Here is a 22224-nt window from a genome sequence, read left to right as displayed (position 1 = left end):
GCAACTTCCCCTTTGATTGAGGGATTTCTTGAGAAGCACTTTAGTAATTTCGAGTTCAATTCGGAGATAATCTTTGTTCAGTGGCTCTAACTGCCACGAATACTGCAGGGAGATGTGCATTGGCTTCCTTCTCCACTGTCTCCCTTAACTTTGCTTCTAAGTCACATTTCACAGGTCTTCGTGAAGAGCGGAAGCGAGAAAACAGTTCCTTGTCAGCGGATGTTGCCACCAACCAGGACATCCTGGACTCACATCAGTTGCCAGGTTTCCCTTTCTAGTCCTCAGTGAAGATGTGACAGTCTCTACGATACAGAGCCTTCTGCTGGTGAAATTAGGTACTCTGGTGCCCAGGAACGTCTGTATCATTATCTAGTCTGGCAGGAACACATCCAGAAAGAGAATGGTCCAATGCTAACAGTACTCTGGCACATATCAGGAGTTCTCACACGCTAACCTGCTCAAGTCTAGAAAGTATTAAGGTGTGCAGAAGCTACCAGACTTAGCTTCATGGGGGCTGCTCACAAAAGAGCTGACTACAGAAAGCAGATTCTGCAGGAAAGATCACAAGGTCCAGGGAGTAGAAGTGCTATAGGAAAGGGCCCTGGACCACAAGTAATAGTACATATACTAAATGATAGACAGCAATGACAACAGCAATAATGAAAATAGTAAGAGCTAACATTTAGGCAGTGCTAAGGACCAGACACTGTTCTAAAGCATTTCACAGATATTAACACATTTAATCCTTACACTAAAAAGGAGCTTGTTATTACTCCCATTTTACAGATGAGGAAACTGAGGCACAAAGAGGGTTAAATAATTTTTCTGAAGTCATATGAATAGTCACTTAGAGAATTGGGATTCAAGTCTAGGCAGTTCATCATCGGTCTATATTCTTAACTGCTAAGGTTAAGCTACTTCTCTACAACTAAATGTTCTTGAACTTACTACATACCTACCCACGCCGTGTCTACAATTGGCCAAGGTATATAAGCTTATTAAATCTTTAAAAAGTCTGAGGAAAAATAAAAACCAATATATAAGCCTTCATAAAGTTCATCATTAAGTATTAAAGATCAAAGAATGATCCAGTATGGGAAAGATGTGCTCAAAGTGAGAAGAAGCTAAATGAAATTTTAATAATTACTAATGATACATTATTAGCATATGATTGTTTTTGGAGAATAAATGACAAAACTACAATTTCATTTAAAAATATTTAAAAAAAATTTTTTAATGTTTATTGTTTTTGAGAGAGAGAGAGAGAGAGAGAGCACAAGCTAGGGGGGAAAGAGGGCAGGAGGGAGGGGAAGGGGGAGGGAGAGGGAGAGAGATTGAGGCAGAATCCCAAGCAGGCTCCATGCTGTCAGCAGAGAGCCTGATGCAGGGGTCAAACCCACGAACTGTGAGATCATGACCTGAGCCGAAGTTAGACGCTTAACCAACTGAGCCACCCAGGTGTCCATCACTTGAAAATCTTATGATCAGGTCAAGTTTGTATGAAAATGTTTGATTCAAGGGAGAAGAAAAGGGCCCCCCTGGTCACTTTATAATAGAGTTACACAAATAGAGTCAGTTCTTGGCACCAGTTACATGAGACAGCGGTTATATATTGTTAAACTAATATATTTTTCATAACATCATTCTATTAAGTATTTTAAGTGATTAAGTAATTTCCAGGGAAAATAAGATCTTGAAGGAGATAAAAATGTGACAAAATGATTTTCAGAAACCTCACACAAAGAGCTTCCAGAAACCAGCAGCAGTCCATTCCATTACCACCATTGAGATCAGAATGGGTTTTGGCTTCCGAGTGGCCCATGGGATAACCACTTCAATCAACCTTTAGCCCTCACATTCCAGATCTTGCCGACTGTGTCATTAGGAAATCATGGGCTATGTCAGCTCACTTAGCATCTACATTTTAATTTGCTATGGTACAGAAACCTGGAGCTATAATACAGGACCCAATTTAGACATGCATTCAGCTTAACATGATTTCACATCTAAACTGTTACATTTTCACATTTTTCACCCGACTAGCTTAATCACCAATCCTAGATCCTTTCTTTGGCGTCTCAGATACTATTCAAAACCACACTCTCCCCACAAGGCTCTTCTATTTAGAAATTTATCCTCAGAAAATCTTGAATTTCTCTGTCCTCTCCAGCTCTCTAGACTATCCACAAGACTAACAACGCCAATTCCTTACCGCTCCTTAAAGTCATTTACAAATTTTCCCACTAATGACACATAAAGAAAACACTGCATCTCACTGGAGCCAACTAGAGCCTGTCTTAACCACAGCAACTTAATACTCAAATACAGAAGGAAACGACTCGGCTCACCTTGCCGGGGTCCATCTCTATTAATGGTTTCTGACAGGCTCGGGGTGAAGAGGCACATAGCATGCTGAAAGGTGGGGGAGCTCTGTAACAGGAGTGACTGGCAATATTCCATGACATTGGCACAGATCTACAATGGAAGAGTAACAGTGACAAAAATATTAGTTCCCCAAATGCCCAATATCAGGGAACTCCAGAGTTGAAGGAAAACAAAGCTAGTGATCAATCTGTAAAATTACAACAAAGCTCTAAATCAATCTGTAAAACCACTCACATCTGTTGTTTTCATCACGCTTCCAAAAAACACACAGATGTTCAAGAACGGATACACAACGCTCACTCCTCTTACCTGCTGCATGGCCAGTTCAAGCTCATCTTTCTTGCTCACTCTATCTCCCTCCACATTATCATCTTGAAATTTAAACTGACGCAGTCTGTCAGAGCCCCCAAAGCGGCTCAGGAGTCCTAAGCACTGGCGCTAAGAAAGAGAAAGATACTTTGTTCAGAGCCAATCCGGTACGTGTAAAATCAGCTACCCCTCTTTGAGGGATATAAAAAAGAAGAACTCACTGGGGAGTGGAATCACTCTCTAAAGCATCTGATTTCTTACCTCCAACTGAGGCACTGAAGTTAGCACTATTAAAATTCACCTTTTTGCAAATGTATCTGCTTGGCAGTCAACTCATTAAAAGAACATCTTTTTTTTTTTTTTTTTTTTTTTAGCAGTTAATCCCCATTACATTGTAAACATTAGAGAATATTCTGTATCACACCAAATAATTCCTTGGTAGATACCGATTAAATAAACACAAGTTGATAAATAATGAGAAGCAAAATGAGATGGCAAACAGAAGACAGTCTGTAACAAGCATGTCCGCGATAATGTTGTCTATGAATGCTCAAGTTTAAAGGCTATTTCTCCTATAGCCGCCTCTGGGGACTTCATAAAGGGGCTGAGAACACACAGGTACCCTTGGCAGATAAAATGAAGATGTCCTCTCCTTGAAATGTTGCTACTTTTCACCCGACAATACCATTTTTCCTAAGGTTCTTAGAGGGAAGGACACGATTTTCAAAATTGGTAATACGCCTATCTAGTGATTGCAATCAGAGATGTGGGTTTCCATAGCAGGTACCTGACTTCTTGCTATGTGATCTACAACAAGTTACTTAACTTCCAGAAGCCTCAATGCTCACATTCTTAGGAAAATAGTGATTCCTACCTTAGTTGTTGTCAGGATTACCTGAGACAAAGAATTGTATTTACAGTTCTTAGTCTATAGTGCTCTGCACATAATAAATGGACATTAAAAACATGCACTTTGAAAACTGGTATCACACACACCTACATTCACATACAGACATACATAGATATATAGTAGCTTATGTAAACTGATGTTAGTTTACATAATAAGACTGGATAAGGCAAAACATATCGAAAAGATTACAATATAAGTTTATTTTGCCAAAACAGATATATCTATTTTTAAGAGATCACCTGCCGTTTGCTACCCTTACAGACAAAACAAATGCACTAAAACATTTCTATCACCTTATGAGAGACCCATCAAAAATGTCTTTTTCTCCCTACCAATGAAAAACATTAGACAAGAAAGAAAGAAAGAAAGAAAGAAAGAAAGAAAGAAAGAAAGAAAGAAAGAAAGAAAGAAAGAAAGAAAGGAAGGAAGGAAGGAAGGAAGGAAGGAAGGAAGGAAGGAGTATTTGGGCATTGCTGGTGAGAGTACCATCCTTTCTGGAGTGCTGTTTGATAATGACTCAACATGTACTGTGTGTGCACCCTTGGACCCAGTGATACCAGTTATTGCTATCTAATCTCTAGTTCAAAAATTTGTACCCAAAAATGCTGATAGCGGCAGTTTTCTTTTGGAAACTTGAAAAAACAGTTCATGAAAAGAGGATTGGTTGGTTAAGAAAATTACTATATCAAAAACAATGAAATATAAATTCTAGTATATAAATATAATTACTCTGCAGCCAATCAAAAACGAAGATGTCCGGATCAAAGCAGGCCAGGAGGCTCCCAGAAAGACTGTGATAAATATCTAGTTGATAAGCTATCTAATATGCTTGAATATATTAAAGGAGATCACACAACTGGAAGAGAGCTTAGAAATAAACACATAAAAACCAAGCAAATAAAAAAAGAAATAATTATTCACTCTAGGGAAAACATAATGTTGTGCCCAAAAGTAACCTATCACCCATTCTTTTTCAAATACTACATTTACATAATAATAACAGCATAACACTAAGTACTGATCTAATCAAATTCATAATTATATTGAGTTTCGGCAGTGGGTGGAGGGGTGTTGTGAGAAGTGTCCATACTGTATGGTGGAAGGAAAGGAAAAAAGGGATCTTAAGTTCTCACCCTTCTCAATGGAAAATCAACAGATGATTCCTAAAATTCAAAAATAAGCATATTTATTTAGAGATAATAGATTAAAAACCGTTGAGAGGGTCTGCCCAAATCCAGGAACCAGAACAGGGAGGATGGATAAGAGGGCTGTTGTATTTTGTTGTCTTACAGTACTACTCTTTAAAGAAGTAAGAGTCAGTTACCTGGAATCTTCCAATATGTCCCTGTAGCTCCATTAGAGATCCTTCATTTGCATCAATATCAAGTTCACTTAATATACCTGATAAAATTTGGAATGCTTTTAAATACAGTTTTAAAGTCAACAAAATAAAAACATTTAAAAACTAGGAAGAACGATTCGAGTATTTTATATTCTTTATGTACAAGAAAAGACACAGACTTGCCATGAAGGAGTTCTGGGAAATACAACTTCACAAAGACTATAAGCACACCACTACATGTTCGCTCAAATGCAATCTAAATCTAGACTGAATTTGTGATTTCAAAAGGCACTTTTTAAAGTTTTTGAGATAAATCTACTTTTCATTTATAACCATAAAAGTTAAAAATGTTCTAAACTCAGAAGTAAATTACTCTCTCCTGCTGAAAGAGTTTAGGATATAAAACACTAAAAATGAAATGTATTTTTTTTCTTTTAACTCTTCTAGGTACTGTATCATCTGATTTTTTTTTCCTTTTCCCCTTAGGCAAAGTAGAGTTTGCACGTACACACAAAAGTTCCCATTAAACTTCTGTTTAGACTTATTACAGAATTCTTAAATCAAGTTGATCAATCTTACAGTACCGGGACGAACACCCTTTACTTCCATCGAGTTCGCCAGGTAAACACGCAGCTCACTCACTCTGCTGGTTTCTTCCTTTCTTCCATGGCTGTACTCATGCTCATGACCCACCTGAACCCGTCCTAGCCACCCTTTGTTTTCACAATCTCCTTAATTCAGTCCTTACCTCCAAGCATACGCTCTAGAGCGTGTAACCCAGAACCTTATCTTTTGCTCCTTATAGTAACAAGACCTCCTCTTTCTAGATTTGTCAGCCCACGACCTCACATGCTGGCTTGCTGTGCCGCACCTGTGCCTCATTATTCCACTAGATCCCATCCCTTCCCTTCTCCACCTCCTCTGGGAGTTTGCTCTGAGGATCACTTTTCCAGCTTATCCAAATCTACCCTGCCACAGAAGATTTTTCCCTATTTGAAAACACGTTCAGGTCTCCCTTGTACTCCAAAAAATAAAACCCCCAAATAAGTGAAAATATGGTTAATACCAAATTCTTGAAATATTTTGTCCACATTTGCTGCTTGTATTTTTAAACCCTCTTTCCCATCCTACCCCTTAAAGCTGGACCTTGTACCTAACACCACCATGAAATGTGGACCTTTTCCTCTCTGTTCTCAAGTTTCCTGATTTCTGCAACATGTATTGCTATTCCCCAGTTCCTTTTTTCCACCTGCTGCCTCTCTTTAAAAGACTACTTGGGAGGCACCTGACTGGCTCAGTCAGTGGAAGATGCGACTCTTGATCTCAGGGTTGTAAGTTCAAGCCCCATGTTGGGTGTAGAGATTACTTAAAAACAGAATCTTTGGGGCGCCTGGGTGGCTCAGTCGGTTAAGCGTCCGACTTCAGCTCAGGTCACAATCTTGCAGTCTGAGCTTGAGCCCCGCATCCGGCTCTGGGCTGACGGCTCAGAGCCTGGAGCCTGCTTCCAATTGGGTGTCTCCCTCTCTCTCTGCCCCTGCCCCGTTCATGCTCTGTCTCTCTCTGTCTCAAAAATAAATAAAACGTTTAAAAAAAAAAAAAAAAGACAGAATCTTAAAAAAAAAAAAAAAAAAGACTACCAATTCTGTTTCTGTAAGACGCTCTCAGTTTCTATAAGATGCTTCTGCTAAGTGCCGAATGAGTACTCGGTGTACCATTTACATTGGTCTCAACTCCAAAACACTTTCCAGAATATTTGTGGGTCATAGAAAAAAAATTAACCTTTTGGTTAGTATTTGAGGACATATGACATAACTGGTATGAGGCTAGGCAATATGGGGGACACAGTTATAAATGGGCTTAAAATTTAATGTGAGAATTTAAGATAAAAAAATATATAGTAAAATTACAGGAGAATACAAAACAGTATGTCATCAAAGGCTGAACTGTGCAGAGTGGGGTTGATAGGAGTGAAAACTGTTACAAGTTTGTCTGAAACTTTTGGGAGGGTGTTTGTCATTATCTTCAGAAGAAAAATTTAAGTGTTTTTATTTTCTGGCCAACGACTGCCAGGCATTTATCAAGCCTACCAGCTCAAATCTACAAAAATGCCTATATATACACATAGACACACACACAGACATACATACACAGTTATTAAATGCAACACTGTTGGAAATTTTTTAAAAAGCTTGGAAACAGTAAACATGTTACAGGTGTCTGGTTAAAGAACAAAGACCTGGTTAACTCTCGCAACTGGAAAATGATACCCAATTTAAAAGAATGAGGTAGGAGCTCTATGTGATGAGGGAAAAGATCTCCAAGACAAACTGGAAAAAAGAAGTTACTTACTTACATAGAAGTGCGTATCATCTGATTTCACTTGTGTAGGGAGGGGACAATTTGACGCCATATGCAGAGAAACTTCTCAAAAAAATAAGCTAAGTTGATACCTAATTCCTTTTAGAGAACGAGAACTGCTGGTCGCTGTTCCCTAAACCACTTTAGAGAGCCGCTGCACCACTTGTACTTTTCTTTTGTTGGAATTTATCACAAGCCTGTGAAACTGCTGGGGCACCTGGGTGGCTCAGTTGGTCGGTCATCCAACTCCTGATTTCAACTCGGGTCATGATCTCGTGGTCATGCGATCAAGTCCTGCTTTGGGCTCTGTGCTAACTGGAAGGAGCCTGTTCGGGATTCTCTCTCTCCCTCTCTCTCTGCCCCTCTCTGCTTGTACTTGCTCCCTCCCTCTCTCACTCTCAATAAACAAACAAAAAAACATTAATAAGATAAAATAAAGTGCTTTTCTTAATACAATCTTAATACGATGACAGGGTCAAATGATGCTATTAGCAAAATATAGAAAATTTAGGCATTTAAAAAAGTTACTGACAGAAGACATCATGAATAAAACCACCTTGTCAGAGAGGATTTGATAAAAGGTAAATTCTTTTGATACCTAACTCAGCACTTCTAGGCTAAGATGGCAGAATGAAGGAGCATCATAGAATGTCCCTCCTGTCATCAACCTACAAAATGAACAAAATTCAGCACAAGGGGGTGGGGGAAGAATTATGCCATAAATAGTGAAAAATGGTGATGGCAAAGAAAAAAAACTAGAGAAAATTCTGAAGTAAGCAGCACGATTCAGCCCATGACCCTTATTCCACTCCTCAGAAGCAATGTCAAAAAAAAAAAAAGATTAAACCAAAAACATTTGCAAATTCTCATGGACACTCTTCAATTTGCAAAGAAGCCTTTTACAGTACTTAGGTAAGGCCCCGGGGAAACCAAGGGGAAAACGGTTAGGAGAACCACTACAAAGCATCGTGGGACCTCAGCAGAGGCAGGAAGGATGGCCTGACTTGGTATCATTGAAAGACACTGGCATGAGTGGGGAATGAGCACGACAAGCGCACGGCACTGGGACACACCGTGACTGGGCAGAGTGGAAGCTGGGCTCTCCTCAGAATAAGCACAGGCCTAAGTGCTTCAACAGGCACTGCACTCTGCCCAGCCAAACCCGCTCGCTCTCCCAGTACCACGGGCTCAAACACTGACACCCCTCAGAGAGGAAAACATATCGGTGGTGGGGTAGAATCCTGGGCTGGCCTCAGCCTTCTCCATAGCAACATAGTGGAGATAATGTAGCCTACTAGTTAACTGCACAGGCTCAGAAGCCATATTGGCTGGGAAACTACACCAGCAGTATTATCTATGTGACTTTGGACAAGGTAACCTCTCTGTGCCTCAGTTTTCTCACCTGTAAAATGTGGAAAACAGTTCTACCTCATAAGACCCTTGTGAGAATTAAATAAATATGCTAAGTGTTTAAAGAAATAGTACTTGGCACATTATGCTTAATAAATGCAAGCTGTTATCGTTAATATTATAAGTTCTGAGGGAAAGAATCATAATCAGCCATGCCATCTTTCACGAAAAGAGGCAACCTGTATTTTTTTTTAATTTTTTTTTAATGTTTATTTATTTTTGAGAGAGCAAGAGGCAGAGACAGAGCATGAGCGAGGGAGGGGCAGAGAGAGAGGGAGACACAGAATCCGAAGCAGGCTCCAGGCTCTGAGCTGGCAGCACAGAGCCTGACGTTGGGCTCGAACCCATGAGCTGTGAAATCATGACCTGAGCTGAAGTCGGACACTTAACAAACTGAGCCACCCAGGTGTTCCCCCTTTTTAAAAAAATTTTAATGTTTGTTTATTTTTGAGAGAGAGAGAGAGAGACAGAGTATGAGCAGGGGAGGGGCAGAGAGAGAGGGAGAAAAAGAGGCAACCTTTAGATGCTGATAAACATTAGAAAATTCAGGGACTATAATATACTTTTTCTTGGGGGAAAGGACCTCAATACAAATTAAAAATACCAAGAGATAAATTGAAAGAAAGAACTAAGAACAGTGAAGCTGTGGGGGAAAAAACATGGTGTGTTTCAGTGAATGCATGTAAATATACAAGTAAAACTGAACAGCTGGAAGGTTTCACAGGTACAGGTCTGAATGTAATAAACCTGACAAAGTAAAAATAATATAGGCAAAGATAATCTGAAGGTGGAAAAAGAAGTATAAAAGAACTCATGATTTCAGTCTTCCATACTATAGGAGTTAATTGATTCTGTCTAAAATATACAGGTGGTAAGGAAATTCAAAGGAAAAAAAATAACCAAATATCTTAATAATGTTTCATAATCTTTTTTTCCTTCTTCATCACAGTGATCATTTAAGAACTAACAGCTCTTGTAATCTTGTAGTAAAAAAAAAAAACATTTGTCTGGAATTCAACAAGGTCTTCAGTTTTTCTTTCAATTAATTTCTTTTTCTTTTGAGAGAGAGAGAAGGGGAGAGAAAGAGAGAGAAAGAGGGAGAGAGAGGGGGAGGGACAGAGAAAGAAGGAGAGAGAGAATCCCAAGCAGACTGCACTGTCAGCACAGGGCCTGAATTGGGGCTCAATCTCATGAATCACGAGATCACGACCTGAGTCAAGATCAAGAGTCAGATGCTTAGCCAACTGAGCCACCCAGGTGTTCCTCTCTTCAATTAATTTCTTAATCTGTTAAACTCACATAAAATTAAATAGTTTTCTAACAATGCACGTGAAAAATAATGTCATTCTCGTAAGTTATCTCTGTGTGCCTCCGTCCCTGTCTCGTGTACGTACATATAAAACAACGTTTGAAAGGCTCACTTCAGCAGCATATATACTAAAAAACACTTGGTAAATTCTAGGCAGTGAGGTTTTGAGTAGTCATTATTTTCTTGAACTCTGAATTTTTGTATGACATATATCACTCTTATAAATAAAAACTGACTAATTAAAAAAAAAAAAGCAGTTAACGGTTAGGACCAATTTCAAGTAAGTCCTATGTATCGCAAAGCCATAAGAACCTCATTCTATTAAGCGTACGTCAGTCTGTAAAGAATTTCAAAGTCCATCCAACATAATCGACTCACCAGGAAGTGCTGCTTTACTTATAATTCCCGTCAGTAGAGCCAGTTCCTGCAGGGACCCAGCGCTCACGTCCTGGCAGCGCAGGATTGCTTGGATGGTATCAGAATGCGAAATGAGAAACTGCAACACCTGAGCCAAGGAGAAGGGAGAGAAATGGAAAAAACAGAGGTCAACAGGAGGGAAAACTGTATTATGAATTTATAATTCATCTTTTTTTAGTACGCTGAAGCCAGAAATTCAATGTCATGAATCACAATGAACGTAATATAAGAATCGTCTTTTGCATTTATGTGGCTTATTTCTTCAAGAAGCAAATATTTACCTAAAATTCACATGAAAGATCATTTCAAAGTTCAGAAATTACTGTATTTAGAGGCTACGGTTGAAAAGTATAACTTAGAACTACTGTATGAATACTGTTACTTAACTCTCAGTTTCTTTTATTTTGTCCAAGTGGAACTAGAACAGGAGTTTAAAATAAATGGATATAAAAATGACTTACTGAATTTAAGTTGCTCTATAAAAATCTGATTGGCCTGACATGGGGACAATCACATAAAAAGCTTTTGTTAAATTCTCCTTTTGATATGGTAAATACAAACGAGAGAAAACCCTGCCCTCTAAACTGCGCCCTTCCACACTGGCATTTTCCAGCCTACCATCATGGACTCTAGTTTCACACGGGATGTCTCCTCAACTCGATTAAACGCCTTGAAGGCTGAGCCTCTATGCCAAAACAAGCCAAACATCTGAATCACTCAGCAACTGTGTCCCTTTTGAGGTTCTAATTCAGATTCCTGGCCTTAGCCCATAACTGCTGGATGTGGTGCTCCGTAATCTGTGTTTTTAAAACAAGCGCCTTGGGGGATTCTGCGATAGCCAGTGCAAGAGTGGCATTAGAGAATCTTATATCATCACGATGTCCCACTTGGAATAAAAAAAAATCTTAAGGGGCGCCTGGGTGGCGCAGTCGGTTAAGCGTCCGACTTCAGCCAGGTCACGATCTCGCGGTCTGTGAGTTCGAGCCCCGCGTCGGGCTCTGGGCTGATGGCTCAGAGCCTGGAGCCTGTTTCCGACTCTGTGTCTCCCTCTCTCTCTGCCCCTCCCCCGTTCATGCTCTGTCTCTCGCTGTCCCAAAAATAAATAAACGTTGAAAAAAAAAAAAATTAAAAAAAAAAAAATCTTAATCTCAATAAAAGAGAAGACAGGGGAAGTCTCTGAGTTTTAAAGAACTGACCCAAAGGCCACATATGAAAGGGGTAAGATGTACTAACGCAGTATAAAACAAGATGTCGAGGCGCCTGGGTGGCTCAGTCGGTTGAGTGTCCGACTCTTGATATTAGCTCAGGTCATGATCCCGGGGTTGTGGGATCAAGTCTCACATCGGGCTGCACACTGAGCACGGAGACTGCTTAGGATTCTCTCTCTCACCCCCTCTGCCCCTCCCCGACTCGCGTGCTCTCTCTCTTATAAAAAGGGAAAAAAGAAAAAAACCGGGTGCCTAGGTGGCTCAGTCTGTTAAGCGCCCACCTTCGGCTCAGGTAATGATCTCATGGTTCTTGGTTTGAGACCCGCACCAGGCTCTGCACTGACAACGTGGAGCATGCTTGGGATTCTCTCTCTCCTTTTCTTTCTGCCCCTCCCCCACTCAGGGGCGCACTCCCGGGTGTGGACACAAGCACACTCTCTCAAAATAAATAACTTAAAAAATTAAAAAAAAATACATAAACAAAACAAAACAAAACCACGGTGCTATGTTAGAAACAGCAGCATTCTACCCTGGTGACATAAGCCTGGAGACTGAAGACAGGGAAAGCACATAACATTACATGAGTATTGGGACACAGTTCTGGAGGGTGTTGCAATAATAGGGCAAAACAATAAAGACTCCAGAGTCATAATGATAAGTCTAATCGGTGAATGGCTAGATTATATATTGTATTATTAGTTTAAAGAGACAAAGATTTCTTTTTTGAAGGTTTTCAACTGAAAAGAGAGGAAAATAAAACGAATTTCTGGTGCTCAATGAAAAAAATTTTAGTTAGAAAATTCACTTACTTCAATTACTTCGTTCTCTAAATACACAATTAAATGTGCCATTATCATCTATCCTTTATACTTTCTGCAAGGCCTAACATAGTGTATGGCCTCTCACTAAATCCCTGGTTAAACCACATTTTAGAAGCAGCTTATTCCTATCATCATAACCACTTCCCTTTACAGAAGAACACATTTTGAGCTCTTGCTTTCCATCTCACTATTCCATTCTTCACTGTGGGGTTTCATTCAAATAAGAGTATATGTAAGAATGGGCTGGTGAAGTTCACGCAAGGTACCAGGGGACTGGCTATCAGTGCCCGGGTCTGCCACAGTGGACGGTGAACCCATGGATGCTGTCTATGCCTAGGGTTTCTGCAACTCTAAAACGCAGCCCCTGCACCAGACGACCTCCAGGCCAATGACTCTTCTTACCTGGCCTGCTGCCTGCAAGTGCTGGGCCGTGCTGGACGTGAGGATGACCTGGCACAAGCGGAGAGCCGGGAGCAGAATCTGCCGGTAGCGGTCCACGGGGGCAGGGATGAAAACTGGCGGGTCTCTCATGCCAAACATGCTTCATTCATTTCCACCCAACAAGGAGAGAGCGACAGTCCAAGAGTTAAGGGACGCTAACAGTTCCTGCCCATCTCCATGGCAAACAATCACAGGTGCCTGATTAAGATGTGAAGCTACTAATGAGAATTCTCCATCTCATATAGACAGTAAAAACGGAGTTATTTCAATTATGAAAAAACTCAGTAAAGAAAATCTGCATAATTTGAAGACAATGCTTGGAATTTCCTAAAATATTTATTCTACTCTGAAAGCTCCCTTGGGCCATAGAAACTATAAGCAAGAAACAAATAAAAACAAGTTATTTCCCCAGTTTCCCCCTCCTATACCCACAGCCAAAATGAATCTACTGTGCCCATTAGATTTAAAAAATCAAGACTTTAAAAAGTTAAAACGAAGCTGTAAAATCACTTAACTTAAAAAAAAATTTTTTTTTTTAATGTTTATTCATTTTGAAGGAGAGACAGAGCATGAGCAGGGGGAGCGAGAGCGAGCGAGAGAGACAGACAGACAGACACCACACACACACACACACACACAGAATCTGAAGTAGGCTCCAGACTCTGATGGGGGCTCAAACTCATGAACCATTGAGATCATGACCTGAGCTGAAGTCAGATGCTTACCGACTGAGCCACCCAGGTGCCCCTAATATCACTGAACTTTTAAGATTAGGTATTAATAAAATATTATTATTATAAATATTTAAATTTTTAGACAAAAGAAAGTGGTTGCCGAATGAAGAGAATGGACACAAAACACCGAAATAAATAAGAGAAAAGCTTTGCACAGACAAGTGATTATATGCCAAGACCCAGGAATGTAATTAACTCAATCCTCTTTACCTAAGGCGAAAATAATAGCTGTTATGTTTAAAACTTCAGAAAACAAAACAACAAAAAAAAAACACCTACATTTCTTTTCTGGAGGTAAAACAGTTCTATAGTTAATCCTAGAAAAACTCAAATATTCAATTTGGCAATGGGCTTATGAAGAAAATTAGTAAAACAGTGTTATTTACTTCCAAGAGGATAGGCTAACAATGCTGCAGCCAGTAGACAAAATGAAGAACAAAAACAAAACAAAAACAAAAAACCCAAAACCCATATTCAAACTGAACCAAGAAATCTGTTAAGAAGCTTGAAACTTAAATAATTTGACCTAAAAGCTTTCAAATGTACAAGCAGGTGGCAAAACGCTACAAAAAGAAAAATATAAAATACTATTCAAGTCATCAGGAATAAGAAATCCACAACAAATTATAATTTCACTATAATACTTTAAAGGACCAGTATAACTAAAATATATATTCTATTGAACAGAAGACTAAAGTTGGGAAGAAAACCATTTACTAACAAAATGCTCTCCTATTTCCCTATTACTGCCCTAAAATGGAAAGCATTAGGTTCCCCTCCTACTCTTACCTTATTAGCAACTTCCATTTACTAGTAAAAGGCAGGGATGTAGGACCAAAATTAAAGTTATCAAGGTGTGAAAGAGTACTGCTCAAAAAGAATGATAAACCAATGGTGAAGATTTCGTTTGGAATTTCTTTTTCCTCGCTAATCCTTTACAATGAAGGAACAGTACGGAAACAATACCAGCGTATACGGACACTTACCCTGCGGGTCCATCTCTGGGCGCATGTCATAGACCTGGCACTGCGCCAGTCGCACTATACCCCAGACCTCAGCAGCTCTAAAGCGCCCTGCCTGTATCTTGGCCACTCTTGTAAGAAATGCCTAAGAAGTTACAAAGGAAAAGCATCAATACAGAAATCATATCCAGGGCCTCAGATAAAAATGAGACCTCTCTCACAGCATATTTCTGATCTCTCATCATACTGAAGAGAAATTCCGAGCTTGCTCTGCGGGGCACATTATACACGGGATTCTCCGAGGATTAAACACAGCATATCTGAGGTGTCACAGTACAGTGCCTTGCAAGAAACAGTATTCAACTCAACTGTAGTCCTACTTATCATCACGTGGGCATATGGAGGCGGGGGGAGATGGTTTTGCTCATAGCTGTATCTCTAGCACCTACTGCCACACCTGGCATATAATAGGTATTTAATAAACACTTGTTGAATAAATAAAGGAGGGGGGAGTTAAATAACGGGTCCAAGACTTTAGTGCTTCCATTATTGTGACTCTGTAGTATTCTCAACCAGGAGGAAACAGAGAAAACCAATCTGAAGGAAAGGAAATGATGCATTATATATGGTATTGAAAATCTCGTGTTTAAACTAGAACCAGCACAGCTACGTTGGAATGTTCCACAGGCAGCCTAATACAGTCTGAATTCTGTGGTGAAGAGACAATTTTGCTTACTGCTCTCCTCAGAGCACTCAGCGTCCCATTATTCCCCATCATCAGCAACCTGAATGAGGAGCAAGCAGTTCCATTACCCGGCTAACCCTCTCGGGATCACTTCAACTCATCTTTGGCATGCTTTGAAGCTACATTTCTAACAATGTTTCCAAATTTAAAACTCTTGAAATGATTATAGCTTACATGACAGAAATACAAACATGTCGGCCACATTAACGTTCTTTAATACATCTACTGCTCTAAGAGGAAGTGAGCGGGTTGATCTAATTCAAATGAATACAAAGTCTTACCATTTTGGATTCGTAAGTATAAAGGCTTTTAAGAGGGGAGGTTGTGGCGTTAATAAGCTCTGCAAAGTATGGTCAATCTTCTACAAGCTGTCCACGAGCACCTTCAAGTAGCCACTGTTAGAAAGGTACAAGAGCCAATGCTGCTGTTTATCTACGGAGACGATCCGATCAAGTAGAGCCAGCGCCAGCATCTGAAGAAGAACAAAATCAAAGCCCAAAACATGGAGATGGCTACCAAGACCAAGGACAGAAACTCCCTTGATATGAAATATTTAGAGCTTTTCTTACAAGGGAAATGGGAGCTTGCAAGTAATTTTATTTTGTTGGTTTTTTTTACTTTTAAGAAACTTGAGAGCTATGTATACAGAATCTTGATTTATTAATAAAGGAGAAAAGAGGAACTTGTAAAAATAGCTTTTTCCCCCTAATTGTGAAGTATACATGCACATTACAGGAAACCTAGAAAACATAGAAAAGCATATAGAATATATGTGGCCTGATCAACACTGCTACTCCATTTTGGCCTCTCTCCTCTTCAGTCCTTTTTCTATGCATAACAACACTTAAACTGTTTTGTTTTGTTTTGAACACAAGAACTTACTACACAGTTTATATTCATCCTATTTCTTAAAGGCCTGTTTCCCACCATCTTCAAATACGTCTGACCCCTGAACAACACGGGGGTTAGGAGCACAGTTGAAAATCCATGTATAACTTTTTGATTCCCCACAACCTTATAATTACTAAGAGCCTACTGCTGACCAGAAGCCTGGTGGATACATAAATAGTTGATTAACACATATTTTTTATCTTATATGTATTACATACTGTATTCTTCCAATTAAGTAAGCTAGAGGAAAAAAAAATGTTCAAAAAAGAGAAATACATTTACAGTTCTGTACTGTATCTGTCAAAACAAATCTGCACAGTAAGTGGACCCACGCAGTTTTAAACCCGTGTTGTTTAAGGATCAGCTGTATATGATTCAAATACTATGAACTCTTTCATTAGCAGGAAGTTATCTTCTCATTGTATTATTACCAGTGTGGTACAGTATTTTAAAGAATTATAATGCAAATTCCCCTCCACAAGCAAAGAAAGACATATTCAGTATAAAACCTGTGTACCCAGTATTCTCTTAACCAAAGATCTTTATTAGCAGGCATTCTACCAGTGTAAGGCTAACCTCACAATCAGCAGAAGATTATGCTGAGGGAAATTCTGAACTGAGATTCTGAACAGAAATAAAGAAACATATGAATAAATAAATAGAATTCCAAATTATAACAATAAGAAAATTCAGTAGGGGCGCCTGGGTGGCTCAGTTGGTTAAAGCATCTGATTTCAGCTCAGGTCATGATTCGGTGGTTTGTGAGTTCGAGCCCCGCATCCGGCTCTGTGCTGACAGCTCAGAGCCTTGAGCCTGCTTTGGATTCTGTGACTCCCTCTCTGTCTGCACCTCCCCTCTCTTTCTCTCTCTCTCTCTCTCTCAAAAATTAACATTAAAAACAATTCACTAAAATATATTGCAGACAATAATTCTCAATTATAACATGCATTTGCAAAGTTAATTCAGTTTATACCTTAATAAGTCAAAATATTTATTCAATTGTTATACTAAACAGGAGTTACTGTACCCTTCCAATCTCATGGCCATCACAAGCATCTCGACAGACCACTTCCATGAGGGCAGCACCGTAGCTCTCAATGATGGCTATGTTTTCTCGTTGTAATTTACTAAATACATCTTCAGGGGCTGTCAGCCTTTCCCACATGGTTTTCTTGGCTAAAAGGGTTACAACAGAAAATATTTAAAACACCCAATAAAAAACAGTGTGGTGACTGAGCAATTACACTTCATATAGAACAAGAAAAAAAAAATCCCTCCATTATTTCATGTAGTACCCAAGGGCCCACCAACCAATGGGTCTAGGCAGCTAAACTTCAAAAACACAATGCACACATTGTACACTAAGGTGACAACTGTATTATGAAAAGGATAAACTCCCTATTCTTAAATAAATCAAATGAACTACTTTTTTCAATGTTTATTTTTGTGAGAGTAAATGCACATATGTGCGTGCACATGAGCAGGGGAGGGGCAGAGGGAGGGAGAGAGAGAATCCGAAGCAAGCCCTATGCTCAGTGCAGAGCCTGAGGTGGGGCTCAATCCCATGAATTGTGAGATCATGATCTGAGCCAAAATCAAGAGTCAGACTGACTGAGACACCCACACGCCCAAAATCAAAATGAATTATAAGACAATAAGAGAACCAATATCCTGTATTTATTCTGCTGATCAATCTATTTTCATCCTTTATTGAGATCTACGAGAATTTTGACTAAAAAAAGTTAGGTACAAAGTCGACAAAAATCTGCTTCCAAAAAAATCAGATTTTATTTATATTTTGTAATTGAAATACTTATTAAAAATACTTATTAAAAAAGCATACCCCTTATGAAAATAATTTAAATATACAAAGATAATTAAAGATATGATCATATATTTTACTAAGATTCATGTAAACCTTCTAGAAGAGTTTCAAAAATGTATTACATAAAGCCATAACCTGTATTTCAAACCAATCTTATGACTTTTTACAACTACTACACGGCAACTATTTTTAAATCAGAGAAAAGTTCTCAAGATGAACTGATCAGAACGGAGAGTATAAACGAAGAAGGTTAAATCATGAAAAATAAAAGTAACCCACATTGTGCCTTACGTTCCATTATAATGTTCGCAGAAGGCAAACTTGCAGAGTTTTAATAATATTTTTCCCCCTCAAATATTTTTACCGCTACTTTTGTTTCAGTCGTCCTTATTTTTAATTTCAATAACTGTCAAAGGAGGGTATGGGATTTTTATGTTTCTCAATCACATCCATTCCCTCACGTCATCTGTCTCCATCTCCTGCTCAACCTCATCTTCCACTCTTTCCCTCTTCCGCTGGCTGTCACCACACGAGCCTTTCTGTCCCTCACATTCACCACTTTGGTCTCAGGATCTCTGCACTTTGATCTTTCGGGTTTTTCCTCAGATCTCAGCATGGCTGCCTCGTCTTCATCATTCCAGCCTCTAACATCACTTCTCAGCTACATCCAACTCGCCCTACACATACACAGCACAGCACTACCTCATTTTCTGCATAGTACTTATTTACCAGTACATCAGGTTGTGTTACATCCGGATTCTGTCTTGCCCACCATTATTGTCCTGGTATTTAGCACAGTGGCTAGCACAGTAGCACAACATTAATTACTGACGGACAGGTTAGAGAAAGCTCAGAAATGTGCTCCAGAGATGCCACCAGATGCCCTCAGGATGGGTTTTCACAAAGCCAGCCTGAGGAGCTATAGCATCTTTTCTGTTTACACACAGGACCGCTACAAAATTGTCTGAATAAAGGTTGTGAATAAAAGTCTGAAAGCCACTACTTTGTAATTTGTAGTTTTAGCCACAGATTCCAGATTTCAAACTGGCTGAAATGAGGGCAGAGGGCTGCTGGAACATCACTCTCCGGGACTCCTCCACACAAACCCTGATGACACTCCTCCAAGAGCCCCTACGGTTTTACAGAGAAAACTGAAATCAAGGATTGCAGAAGACCAGGCTTAGTCGTAAAGAAACAACTGATTTGCATTTTCCAACTGTGAACAGATCTCTAAGTTCACATTTTATTAACAGTACCACCTAGAAATAAGGAAAATCCTAAGGTTGCAACTTAATTAGAACTTTCTTTTAATTTTCGTTTTTGGAGGGTAAATTAGTTCATTAGAAACCACCAAGTTAGTTTCTTTTACACCAAAACTGTTCCTTCTTGCCAACATACCTTATAAATCACTGCCATACAAACTTTCTAAATACCAACTTCATAGCACTTTTCTCAGTAACTTAATGTGGCTATCAACTGCTTAATCCAACTAGCTTTAACACTGCAATTTCATTTGCAAGGTCATTAATATGGTCCTACCCTTTCACTCCATTTTATTTCCCACCAACCGTTTATTTTCCACAACCCTTGCTTATAGCAAAGACATCCTCCTTAGTCTTTACTCCCTCCTAAGTTTGGGTCTTGCTTGAAGAGCCCTCCATTTATTCCTATGTAAATACAACTTCACCTGCAAAGCCCAGTGAAAGTCTTGATTTTCTTTTTTCTATACCTCTTATAATTTACACTTGGGGTTCAAAAACTAAGGGCTGAGAGCAAAATCTGACCTGTTTTATAAAGCTGTGATGTGACAGAGCCATGGTCACTCAACTGCAGTCTCTGGCTGCCTTCACACTATAAGGCAGGGGTGAGTAGCTGCAACAGAGAGCATATGGCTTGCAAAATCTAAAATATTCACTAACTGGCCTTTACAGAAAAAGTTTGCTGGCATCTAGCCTGTATCACCCAACTTAATGCTTCCTGTTTTATAAATACATATACTGTCATTTATACTAGAATATAATCCTTATGAAAACAAGAACCTAATTAATATTTCCTGCTTTTGGAATAAGTGAAATAATCAACCACCAAATGAGATCAGATTTGTTATTCATATTGTGAAAAACCGGAAATAATCTAAATGTCCAAAACGGACAAGCTAAGTGATGGTATACCCATAAGTGACAAAATGTATAGAGCTATTAAAAATATTATTTAACAAAGAAAAAAGCTGATAAAATACTGAGTGAAAAGACAGGAGATTTTAAGTCAATATGGCTGGCTATAACAAAATGTTGCAATGGTTATCTTAGCAGGGTAGAATGTGGGGCTTCTTCTTACCTTTGTTTATAATATGTTCTAAATTTCCTCATTCAGTATTTATTTTGAAATAAAAAACAAAAGCTAAAATATTTTTTAAATACCCAATTATTAATTTTTAATCAGGTTCTCAGGTTCTAGGACTTTGACTCAGGTTGTAAAAATAAAATGATGAGAAATGTACATCTAAATTCACATCAAGCAAAGAGCCTGCATTTTACTACACACAACCCATAGTATAGCTAGTATTTTTAAGTCACTTGTTGGAATCAGACTCAAAGAACAGAGTCCAGAGGAAGGCAAGATGTTCTATATAATCCTTTTAGTCCCACTACTTTATGACTTATAGGTGTATTTATACTATAATGCCAGATCATACTAATGCCTAGACCATACAATTTTTAATGTCACAATAAGATTATCAAAAAAAAATTTTTTAAGTTATTTATGGGGTGCTGGATGGCTCAGTTGGTTAAGTGACCAATTCCTGATTCAAACTTAGGTCATGATCTCACTCACGGTTCATGGATTTAAACCCCATGTTGGCTTCACACTAATATCACAGTCTGCTTGAGATTCTCTCTCTCTCCCCTTTCTCTCTCTCTCAAAATAAATAAACCTTTGAGAGAGCGAGAGAGAGGCAGAGAGAGGGAGAGGCAGAATCCCAAGCAGGCTTCATGCTGTCAGTGCAAAGCCCAACTCGAGGCTCAAACTCATGATCTGTGAGATCATGACCTGAGCTGAGACCAAGAGTTGGATGCTTAACTGACTGAGCCACCCAGATGCTCTGGTTTCTCAAAAATTTAATAATGGCAATAGGTTGTCTTTTCTAATCTTCTTTTTAAAACAAGATGAATAGATATTATGGTTCACAAAGAACAGAATATTCTTGCTCAAAGGTCACAAGAGCCCAAAAGAACTATGAGCAGAGAAGAAAATTCTTATGTTTATGACAATTTCTAATTCTTACTTATAAAGAAATACAAAACTGAGTACAATTAACTTACCAAATTTAAGGGGAAAAAGAGCCAATTCAAAGGAAAGAGAACCTATGAAAAAAGCTCATAATGAAAGTACTTAAAATTGCAACAATTTAATCCATTTTACTGAGATTATACAGAACATTCAAATAGGGCTAATCTTACAAAATAAAACTACGGAAGATGCACTATATCATGGCTCTGATGTGTTAGCATAACTTTATAAGTTGGCTTTATAAATAAACTTTTATTGAAAATAATAATCTTATAAAAATGTGCTGAAGATGTGTATCTTTGTAATTATCTGTATTTAAATGTGAAGTATTTTTATAATACTAAAGCTGAAGAAACAAACGAATAAAGAAATTAAGAATACAGCAACAGGGCTTCATATTAAACATTACGCTTTGGTCAAATTATCTGTATTTTCTCCCGTGGTCACTGGTAGAAATGAGAAAAAATAAAAGATTGAAAAGAATAAAAAGAGGGTGCCTAGGTGGCCTCAGTCGGTTAAGCGTCCAACTTCTGCTCAGGTCCATGACCTCATGGTTTGTGGATTTTGGCCCCGTGTCGGGCTCTATGCTGACAGCTCAGAGCCTGGAGCCTGCTTCAGATTCTGTGTCTCCCTCTCTCTCTGCCCCTCCCCCATGCGCACTGTGTCTTTCTCAAAAACTGATAAAAATCAACACTTAAAAAGTTAAAAAAAAAAAAAAAAGAATACAAAGAGAGATAGTCATGATGTCAACTCTTGTCAAACTAACCCCCAGGGATTACATATGCAAACAAACAAAATGTCAGATTTTAACTGCACTGTTCTTGACATATATGAATCTTCCAAAGAATTTTACTCAAAGAATATAT

General features: G+C 38.8%; 1 protein-coding gene across 1 annotated transcript in view; it reads right to left on the bottom strand.

Moving 5' to 3' along the window:
* The window catches only part of NUP205 (nucleoporin 205), an 85616-nt gene that overhangs the window by 6618 nt on the left and 56774 nt on the right, over positions 1–22224 (bottom strand). The window contains 9 exon segments of the mRNA XM_030308506.1: positions 2349–2475; positions 2695–2823; positions 4929–5005; positions 10402–10528; positions 12872–13011; positions 14631–14751; positions 15633–15658; positions 15661–15823; positions 17270–17418. Coding sequence (XP_030164366.1) covers positions 2349–2475; positions 2695–2823; positions 4929–5005; positions 10402–10528; positions 12872–13011; positions 14631–14751; positions 15633–15658; positions 15661–15823; positions 17270–17418 — 1059 coding nt within the window.

This window comes from Lynx canadensis, chromosome A2, assembly GCF_007474595.2.
Source record: "Lynx canadensis isolate LIC74 chromosome A2, mLynCan4.pri.v2, whole genome shotgun sequence".
NCBI lineage: Eukaryota > Metazoa > Chordata > Mammalia > Carnivora > Felidae > Lynx > Lynx canadensis.
Note: the sequence above shows the minus strand (reverse complement) of the source record. Positions and strands in the feature narration are given on the sequence as shown.